Raw genomic sequence first — 11,662 nt, forward strand, 5'->3', positions numbered from 1 at the left:
ATATATACTCTTTTACTTGTTTCAGTCATTTGACTGCGGCCATGTTGGAGCATCGCCTTTAGTCGAGCAAATCGACCCCAGGACTTATTCCTTGGAAGCCTAGTACTTATTCTATCGGTCTCTTTTGCCGAACCGCTAAGTTACGGGGACGTAAACACACCATCACCGGTTGTCAAGCGATGTTGGGGGGACAGACACAGACACACAAACATATACACATACATACATACATACATACAAGGCTTTGGTCGGCCAGAAGCTATAGTAGAAGACACTTGCCTAAGGTGCCACGCAGTGGGACTGAACCCTAAACCATGTGGTTGGTAAGCAAGCTACTTACCACACAACCACTCCTAAAATATCACAGACAAAAAAACTGGGCATAAGAGGAAACAGATGTAGCATGCAAGAGAGAAGATGGTGCTGATACAGAAGTGTGATTTGTATGGAGAATGGCAGTTGGGAGGATTAGTAAATGAAAGGAACGTATGGAAGAGAAAGACTGAGGGAGATAATGGAAGAAATGGTGAAAACTGATCTCAAGAGGTGGAACCTCACAAAGAAGATAATGAACGACTGCAACAAATGGTAAAGTATTATCTCTTTGTCTTCAATGCAAGTATGGAAAAGCGGACCTTTAATGATAATGAAGACAATGAGAGCAGCATATTTGATTGTTATTGATTCTGTTTTCCTTTTTGAAAATTCTATATTGAAAGCCTGTTGGTTGCTTGAAAATAAAGAAAAAAAAAATATATGATAAAGTAGCTTTTAAAGCTGATTTTGGCAAAATCATTGACATGCACTGTGATAATTTTTTTTTTGTCTTCTGAGTTCAAATCCCACTGAAGTCAACTCTGTTTTCATTCTTCTGGTATTGATAAATAAAGTATCCAGTCGAACATTGGGATCAATTTCTCTCTCTCTCTCTTTTAGAATTAGCAGAGGTGCAATGTAAGGGGGTTGTTGATGACCACTCACAAGACACTCTTTTGTCCAAGAAACAGAAGAACATTGAACTAGGAGGCTATATACCTCTTCTAATCTACTCATCATCATCGTTTGCAATATCAGCTTTTCCATGCTTGCATGGATTGGATGGGATTTGTTGAGACACGACTTTCTTCAGTCAGATGACTTCCTATCACCAGCCCTAGTATACTACAAAATTTGGCCAAAGAAACTGCGAAACAGACAGATGGTGAGCACAGACAGATGGTCTGCAGTATGACATGGAATGATTAAAAAATTCTAGTAAAGCTTGGTATTGATTATGAAAGAATGTTAAAAAAATATATGGTCTTCTTTACAGTTACAAAGTTCAAATAGTAATTAGTAAGGATTAATAAGGTAATAATTAGAAAACAGAAACAACTTACCAAATATTTCACCGCCACTTGCATATTCTGTTACCAAGTAAATTCGCCTTTCAGTTTCCAATACCTTGTAACAGAAATAAAATATTATATGTTATATACAAAATTCTAAAGATGTTATGAAAAATGAGTTTTGTTAATTAGAGAATAGCATGAGGTACACCCCTTTTCAAAGGATGAACCAAATCATAATTTCTTTAATTTTCTTCTACACACACTCATATATATACACACACAAACACACACTCTTAGAATACACACCTATCCACACATCTTCACATTTGTAACCAAAAAAAAAGTTGATTTTGTTCCACTACTTATGGAGAGGGCCATTTGCCCTTGTGTGTATGCTGTATGGAGGTGTTTATGTATATTTGTGTCTGGATTGCAGGAATTTAACATGGAATAATCTTGTGAGGAAAACTGAATGCTGAGTTATGAAAATCTGATAATTATAAGGAGAATGGAAAAAATGCAAACCAATTATTGTTACTGTTATTGTTTTATGTCATGAAGTTTTCAAACATAAATATACATGGAGCAGACATTATTGTAATATATGGGTCAGACAAAGAATGAAGATATTTCAGAGCTGCAATTTTCCATCTGTTTTGAAGACTATAATTCATGTTGAATGTACTTAACCAAAGCAAGGAGTAGGGAATTATCTGAAATTTCACGTATAATAAGAACAAAAGTCATTAGTGTTAATGACAATGCCGCTCGTCAATATAGGCAAGGGATAAAACAGTGAAATTTAAACTGATAAAAATATTAAACAACAACACATAGTACTGATTGAATCTTAATACCTGATAAGTAAGGGGTGACAATTTCAAATATGTTTCAGTCCTATTAGACATCCACAGCAATGTTCAGTTGGACACATACCTACTATATGAAAAGGCATGAGCTTAACTATACTTTCTTCATCTACAAGGAGATCCTGGGCAACAATTTAATGTAATTATTACAAATCTAATTTTAGCAAGTAACACCCTTCCTGATCTTTTGTCCTTACACTCTTTTCAATTCACCTTTTTGTACTTTGAGAGTTGGTGCTGACATCTTATCATCAATATTGTATCTCATATAACACCATATGGCAAACCTGTTCCTGTCCCTTCTAGCACACTTTAAATTCTCAACACCTTGCATAATGTCACCTCCCTTCCTACTATACTCCTGTCTCAGTTGAGGAAGCTTTATTATTTCCCCGAGTTACATGGTAACTCGACCATGGAAAAAATGCACCTAGTACACTCAGCATTAGGAAGGGCATACAGCTGTAGAGACTATCAGGCACTGGTCTGGAGCAACACAGAGTTCTCTGACCAGTTCAATGCTATTGAACTGTCTAACCTATACCAGCAGTGAAGGCAGACATGAAATGATGATGACTATAACAAATAATGATGATAAACAACAATAGCAACGATGACATGATGATGTTTATGGCTAACCTTGTAAATAAAACTATTTGTGATATATCACTGGCAGACCATTTTTGTTTGTCTTTCTTGATAATCATCACAATTATCATACATGTTAATTATTGCTGTTATTATAAATTAAAAGATTCATCATGGTAATAGATGTGGGGAGTGAACCAGTTTATCAGTCCAGGAATAACAATATGGCATAAGTAAACTGATAGAGCCAACTTTTGGTAACATCAAAACAAGAGACAAGGTCAATAGCAAGAGTAGAGTAGCTTCAATCCACACTATATAACGTTGGAGTAGGTCAGCAATACTCCACACTATGGAGAAGTGGAGTCGTATATCTATACTTCATATAATATAATGTTAGAGTACAATAACTACGCTCTGCACTATACAATGTTGGAGTAGAATATCTATGTTCCTATATAGCAAATGAGTAGAATATAATGCTGAACACTGTATAATGCTGAAGTAGAGTAGTCATTGTCTGTATTATATAATGTTGGACTAGAGTAGCTATACTCTATAGGAATTGAGAGTAGCTAGCTATACTCTAGGTCAGAAGTTGGCCTCTATAAACCAGATGTCAGTATAAATATTTCCAGATTAAAACATATTTATCTGGTGTCAAATTGAGATGATAACAAGTATAAGATATCAAAGTTGAAGCGAAATGTCAATTCTGAAGATAAACATATTTCTGATGATTTCAGATGTTAGTAATTGATATGACCACCACTCCTCATCCCCTTTCACTCTGCATGGGTCAAGGCAGACTACCATGAAATGTTATGAAGTAAAAATGGAATGAGAGTTAAGATGAAATCTAGGAAAATTGGGATTTTAAAACTGATCTTGTAGGTTATGGAAGCAGATGGAAGAAAAGCAATTTTTGTTTGTATAAATATGCAAATATTTATTCATGTTTACTTCTTAACGTCATCCTCTTTATCATTATTTATTATTGGCATAAGTGGAGACATTGCTGTGTGGTTAAATAGTTTACTTCCAACTACATGGTTTTGGGTTCAGTCTCACTGTGTGGCACCTCAGGCAAGTGGCTTCCACTACAGCCCTGGGCCAACTAAAGCTTTGTTAGTGGATTTGATAGATGGAACCTGAAAGTTCATCATGTGTGTGTGTCTGTCCATCTGCCCAAGACCTTGTCTTGACAGCACATGGTGGTTGTAAGTAAGTGTCACTGTCATACAAGCAGTGTTGTTTATTTCTTATTTCTAACCTTCTTTGAAAACATGTCTGGCCAGCTATGGGGAAATAACACCTTGCTTGGGTACAGGTGAGATTGGCAACAGGAAGGGTACCCAACCAAAGAAAATTTGACTCAACAAATTCCATCTCACCTGTACATCCATGGTAAAGTAGATGTTAAAATGAAGATAATGATGATTTATCACTGGTATGAGTTACATACCAGTAACAACACCTCAGACTTTTCTTCATTTAATCTTAATCCTGTATTATCTAAACTATAAGGTCTAGTGTGGCCAAATCTGAATGAACTACAACTTCCAAAGTTCTCCCATGTCTGTTTTAGAACTGACACAGTCACTGCTGTCATAATGGATTCCTCCACAAATCCATCCACTGACATGTCACACTAGACACACAGCAGTGCCACTTCTTTTAGATTAGTCATGATGATAATTATTGTTTCTGATTTAAGCACAAGGCCACAGTTTTAAGAGCTGAGATTTAACAGATATCATTGACCTCATTACATGAATAGTATTTTATTTTATTGATATCGGAGGGATGAAAGGAAAAGTTGACCGTCGCAACATTTGAATTCACAGTGCAGAAAGCTAGAAATAAAACAACAACAATAGTAATAATGATGGCAGGTTGCTGTCTGCTCTCACAGAATTTACCAGAATAACAAACAAGACTGAGTGTTCTGAGAAGTAAAACAACAATAATAATTTCATCTATTAAAGGAACAAGGCCTGAAATTTTGTGGTGAGGGGTCGTCTAGTCAATTACATCAGCCCCAGTGAGCAACTGATACTAATTTCATTGACCCTGAAAGGTTGAAAGGCAAAGTCAACCTCAGCAGAATTCGAACTCAAAATGTAGGACAGACGAAATGCCGCTAAGCATTTTGCCTGGCATGCTAACAATTCTGCCATGATGATGATAATGATGATGATAATAATAATAATAATAGCAATAATAATAATGATAATAATAATGATGATGATGATGATGATGATGATGATGATCCCTTCTACTGTAGGCACAAGGACTGAAATTTTGAGGGGAGAGGTCTAATCTCTTACATTGACCCCTGTACCTAACTGGTACTTATTCTATTGATCTCAAAAGGATGAGAGGCATAGTTGATCTTGGTGTTTGAACGCAGCAGACTTAACCCTTCAAATGTCATCTATTGTAAATCCAACTACCCCTTAAACACAAATTATAAGGGCCTCCAATAAGTTGTTTGAAAGCAGCAGGCCTGACTCATGTAATGTCATATGTTATAAATATATCCAACTGCCCTTACAAACTTTGTTTTAATTTCTGTCAAAGAAATCAAACTGGTCTGATAACACTGTGGGAAACATGCCACAATCACATTTACATAATACACAATGTCCATAGGGTAACAAAGCAACAAAACAATAACAACAAAAACATAGAATGAGGTGATGACACCCACTAAATGTAAATAGCACAGAAAAGGAGTCAATGTATTGGTTTTGGTAAAATACAGCCTAACATATTGAGCAACACCACTTCAAGTGACCACTTAGAATCTTTCTATTGATTTGATTTCAAATTTTGATACAATGGTTCAATTCTCAGACCAGGCAGTGGTTGTCACTTTGAGAAAGGCAGGGCCAAGAGGGTATCTATGTAGTCTGCTAACAACTACACAGGCACCTAAAAGAATTAGCAAAAGCATGGTACATATTACAAAACCATACAACATCTCATTCTTTACACAAGTTTTCATATAGCCTGTCTTTTGTGAGTAAAGAGAGTAACGAGAATTGGCCGTCAGACAAACACTCTAATGACATGGCTGGTTGAAAATCTCATCATATGTTATGAGATGACAGAAAAATAATCACAAACAGATGCAACACAAGTGATGATGTGTTGTATGTAAAACAGTTTTTTTTACATGCGGACACTTACACAAAGTTTTAGAGAAATTAACACTTCCATTTGTTATTACACAAGGGCGTGGTAATGTATATGCTTATTTGAAGTCAGTATGGATGTGAGGGAGACAAGAGGCTTTTCTATGTTCATTATCTGAAAATTAAAACATCACTGATGCCATGATGACTTGAATAAGTTAGCAGGACTAAAACAACATGCTATGGCAACAAATTCAGATATGGAATACACACACACACACACACACACACTGTTTCTATTTCACTTCATTTTAGCATAACTAATTACTTGGAGTAGACTTTGTCAGTTTGCATGACATAACAGAGCTGGAGCAAAAAGAATATGTCATTGAGGAAGTCATCTATGGAAACGAAAGAACGCTAGCAAACCAATTAATTGATAGATTAATCAAAACTTTAGTCAAGCAATCAATTATTTAATCAGTTAGTTAACTAATAAAAATAAAAAAAAAACAGAACCAGTGGGTATGCTTTTATTGACAACGTGAACCTCCTAAGATACAACATATTTCACATCAAGAGTTTTGCAAAACAAAATGTATAATATACATAAATATGTAAACATGTGTGTGTATGTATGTATATATATATATATATATATATATATATATATATATATATATATATATTATATATATGGTGATGATTAACTTCATAGATGATTGCCAACTTGTTGTCAATGACATTTCTGACAGGAGTACAGAATCAGTGCAAATAAGAGTTGGCTATAAGGTAATGAATCAGTTCGGGGAAAATGAAAGTATAACAGAATAACAGATGGACATATAGTTTCAAAGGTAGCAAATCATTTATAAGACAGTTATAGAAATGAATGTTAAAATATACAAAATTCACCAGAGCAAATATTCACAGTGATTTCTTGCAGAAATATATAAATCCTGCAAATTCGTACTGTAATGTTACTGATTAGATAGAGAAGAATTTGAGTAGCCCAGTGTATTGGTTCAAAGTGGATAAGTAATAAAATCCTGAGAATTACTACTCAAACCTTGCAAGTAAGACAGTGGAGAGAAAGGCTTGAGTAGTAATTCCCACTTACCACCACTGTTCTTGCTATGTTTCCCTTCTTCATCCTTCCAATTCATGATGTCTGAGGAAGGGATTGTATTAAATGTATAGGTACCCAATGCATCACCATCTACTTCCCTATGCTCTGCACTATCCCTCCCTCAGGTGGCCCACTGACATCCATCACTTTCTTTAGCCAAGATGTCTATCCATCTTCCTTATCAGCTAACATTATCACCCCCCCCGACTCTACACTGCCAACCATCACTCCCTCTACCCCAGATCATTCATTATTTACATCCACTAACACTCTTACTATTGACTATTTATACAACTATTTCTACCTGTAAACATTCAGAAATCATTTGCCTCTGATTTCCTCCACAAAATAGGGGTAAAAGTAACCTGTCAGAGAAATGAGCCCCACAAGGTAGAGTGGCTACTGCAGCGAGTGTCGCTGGCTATTCTCCGAGGTAACATAGTCATTACTGCAGGGCATGGCTGAGCACATCATTTGTTCTGGGGTATATAACCCATCACTTCCTCCCGCTCCATCTTCTGCTGCTTTCCCCTACCTTTTCTTTTCTTTCTTATCTCTCTTTTTACCTGTATCTTTGTATTTAAACGTTCTACTTTAAAATGTCAATATGAAAAAAAAAGAAAAAAGCAATTCCTTGATTACTCCTCTAGCGCTGTCTCTCCCATTTCTCCCAACCTTTTCCATGGCTTTTAACTCTGTTCAATCTTGTTCATAGGTCATACTCTTCATTCTTCATGCACCCAGTACTCTCTGTAAAGTGGCTGATGTTAGAAACCAAGCCAAGATGAACGAGTGAAACATTATTCCTTGACTACATGTAGAAACACATTAGCTTCAAATAAGAACTAACTTGAATCATGATGACCCATCCAGTGCAGACCAGAATAGAAAGTGAATGTGAAATTATGATGATGATATATACTACGCAAATAACTATTTAGTTTTAACCATTTTCAGATGAGTGATGTTGATAGATGCAGAATACGTAACAACTGCACTAATTATTGGTCCTGGACCTTTCATGGTTGGCTACATTTTCTAACAACAACTATTCACTAAAAAGACATAGAGACTGACTGTTTAGTATTTGTAGAGACAACACTAGAGAATGTGTAATGTCTTGAAGTCTGAAAATGTAAATTATACTTCATACTTTAAAAAGCAATAAATAATACACACACTATTACAGTTGCAATGAGTAGGTCTTCTTTGTTGTCTAGTTATTCCTGTCTGAGAAACTGGCAATACAGTGGGGAAACACCAAAATAACAAGTGTTTTCTACTATATCTTAGGCTGACGAAAGCTTTGTTAGTGGATTTAGTAGACAGAGACTGATAGAGAAAGGTTCCCACATGCGTGCATTCGTGTGTATGTGTGGTCATTCTTCAGCCTGAATAAAGGCCTGTTCCAACCATGCAATAAATTTAAAGCCAAATAGTTGATATTCAATTTAGTGCTTCCTATGATTTTATCAAGTTTAAATCAATACTTTCAGTAGATTTTTCCTAAACTCTATCTGCCTATCATCTCTTTGTATTCCTCAATATTAAGATACCATTCTCTCTATAAAGTCCTCCATTTATAGTATTGATTCAAGAAAAATCACTGTTTTATTTCTATATATTTTGGATGCTGAAGTTTAGTCCAGAGTGGTTTTCTAAGAATTCCTTCAAATTTCTTGATGTCTCTTGTGTCCATAACAATAAGTAAATGGTCTACATATCTGATACATGTCATATGTTTCTGTCTTGTGAAAAATTTCTTTCTCTCTTCATGTATGATGCCTGTTTTCCAGGCAGTGATGATCACGAACCATCATGACAGAGTCTAAAGATAATTGATTTTTCTTTGGAAAGATACAACAATCATTTCCTGTTGCCTTTGGCCAGTTTATTCACTGTTTACTCTGATAGTTACCTACTCTCCCTTAAGCTTACCCTTGAGGTATAGGGCCCATTTAACCCTTATAAAGAGAAAATGGTTAATGTAACATGAAGGCATGTCCACACACTGTGACACGTGTTCAGGGACCAATTCTTCTTCAAGTTCTGCATGCCTTAGGACCATCTGTTGTCTGACATATAACTGTGGCCCTTAACATATACTACCACCCTTGACCAGAGTGAACTTTGGAGTGGTGGTAGCTAAGGAGTAACTTCATACTCTCCAAAACTCTTGAACTCTAAAGATGGAACCTAGCCACAGGATGCAGTTCCTTGTCTTGCTCAGAACATATGAATAAAAAAAAAAATTACTCAACTCATTAGCAGTTACTTGCAAATGAGTATGACCTGGTAGATAGTACTACACTTTAGTTAATTGTTGTAGGTGCCTAAGTTGTCACAAGAAGAGACATTCTCTTGGTCCAGCAGGCATGGCTGTGTGGTAAGAAGCTTTCTTCCCAACCACTTGGTTCTGGGTTTAGTCATATTGAGTAGCACCTTGGGAAAATGTCTTGTACAAAAGCCTTGGGCTGACCAAAGACTTGTGAGTGGATGTGGTAGACAGAAACCGAAATAATCCCATAGTATGTGTGTGTGTGTTTGTCTGCCCACCCCCTACCCATCCATCGCTTGACAACTGGTGTTAGTGTGTCTATGTCCCTGTAACTTAGCAGTTCAGCAAAAGAGGTCAGTAGAATAAGTATTGGAATTAACAGAATTAAGTATCAGGATTGATTCATTTGACTAAAAATTCTTCAAACATGGCTGCAGTCTAATGACTGAAATGTGTAAAAAGAAAAATGGGAAGGGAAGCAGAACATCCAGGTTATGACATTTGGAGGAAGAGAGAGCTGCAGAAATATTCAGCTGGTATTAATTTTCAGTTGAGTAAACTGGAGTGATGGACACAAAACACTGCCTGGTCTGAGAATTGAACCCATGACTTTGTGATTATGTCCCCAACATTCTAACCACTAGGCCATGTATCTACTCATACAGAAAGATATATTTCTCAATCTATAGCAACATATACACATCCCAGGCTAAATCATATTCTTCACTTTTGGTACCAACTTCCACTGACAACAGAAATAAGACCAAAATTGAGGAGAAACTGAAATCACACTTCTCTGCCAAGATGTCAAAAACCACAGAGAGGTAAGAACATTATAAACACAGATTGAATATTTATCCCAAGGTGAATGTAATAAAAATAGATAACTTGACACAAAACAAACTTAAACAAGCTTGGAAAGATTAAAAAACAAACAACACACACCAAAAAACAATGGTAACATAGAAAGATGTAAGAGTGACATATTTGGAATATGTTTGTCATGATGGATAAAGATGAATATTATATGGCCAAAATTAACAACAACTCAACGACAAAAATAAACCTATAAGGATTCAGAGAATTCAATTAAAAACCCATTTAAAAACACAAAAAACTGTTAAATTCATTTTAAATTTGAATTTATTTCATGAGGTTACACAGTTGTGAACTGGTCACTGACATAGCCTCACTGCAACTGTGTCAATGATCAGATCACAGTTGTGCAAATAAAATGTTGATGCCTCGAGAAATAAATTTGAATTTCAAGTGAATTTAACAGCTTAGTGTGTTATTAAATGGCTCCTCATGATGTAAAAATACACTGATAAAACACCAAAACACCCTACCTCTGACTCATAACATCACTAGTAGTTAAATCACCAGCACACTAAACAATTATTATCAATTGATACATAGCAGGGAGATACAATATACAGTCATCTGAAGAGTTCCTGGAGATTTTAGAAGAACCAAATGATATCGCTATAATCATAATGAATCTATCTACTGATGATTTTGCAACAAAAACGATAGAAATCACATTAAATAGTGTCTATTGTAGACACTATTTAATAGAACCACCCATGATAGCAGCCGAAGTAGTGAAGAAATTATTAGTGTAATTAGAGTGTTACCTGTCATTTGAGGGGGAACTTTAGAAGTATGCTTTTGCTACCATGGGAAATATCATGAAATATAGCATACATACAATAATTTATTTTTATTAAATTTCTTAGTGATTATACAAACTGATTAGAAAATTTTCATTTGAATGTTTGCAATAAATATATCATTATTTATTGATATTTTATCAACATAAATGCAATCTACATCACTGAGTAGATTTGAGTATCTTCACAAAATTTCATTACAAAATATGTCTTTCAGAAGGCTATCATAGATTATATGTGTGTTTGTGTAAAAATATATGCATGCATGTATGTGTGTATCTGTATTTCACAGTAGAAGTGTTAAGACCACTCCCCCTAGTGAAGAGGATTGGCTTGCTAGAGTCCTGTGCCAGTGCCACGTAAAAGCACTAGTACAGTACAACATTAAATGCACCCAAAACACACTGGAAAGTGGTTGGTGTTAGGAAGGGCATCTAGTTGTAGAAACCATGCTAAATCAGACTGGAACCTGGTGCAGCTCTCTGGCTTGCCACTTCTGATCAAACTGTCCAACCCATGCCAGCATGGAAAATGTACGTTAAATGATGCTGATCATATATGCAAGTATGTATGTATACACACATATCTAATAACACGCTTGTCAATATTTGCCTGCTTATTTGTACCTGGTTGACAAAAGGTACCCCCCCCCCC

The 11,662-nt window shown here is 35.7% G+C and overlaps 1 protein-coding gene across 1 annotated transcript in view; it reads right to left on the bottom strand.

Annotated features, from left to right (window-relative positions):
* The window catches only part of LOC106878883 (serine/threonine-protein kinase SIK3), a 104,569-nt gene that overhangs the window by 52,105 nt on the left and 40,802 nt on the right, over positions 1–11,662 (bottom strand). The window contains exon 2 of the mRNA XM_014928227.2: positions 1,380–1,443. Coding sequence (XP_014783713.1) covers positions 1,380–1,443 — 64 coding nt within the window. The remainder of the gene's footprint in view (positions 1–1,379; positions 1,444–11,662) is intronic.

Source organism: Octopus bimaculoides, chromosome 5, assembly GCF_001194135.2.
Source record: "Octopus bimaculoides isolate UCB-OBI-ISO-001 chromosome 5, ASM119413v2, whole genome shotgun sequence".
NCBI lineage: Eukaryota > Metazoa > Mollusca > Cephalopoda > Octopoda > Octopodidae > Octopus > Octopus bimaculoides.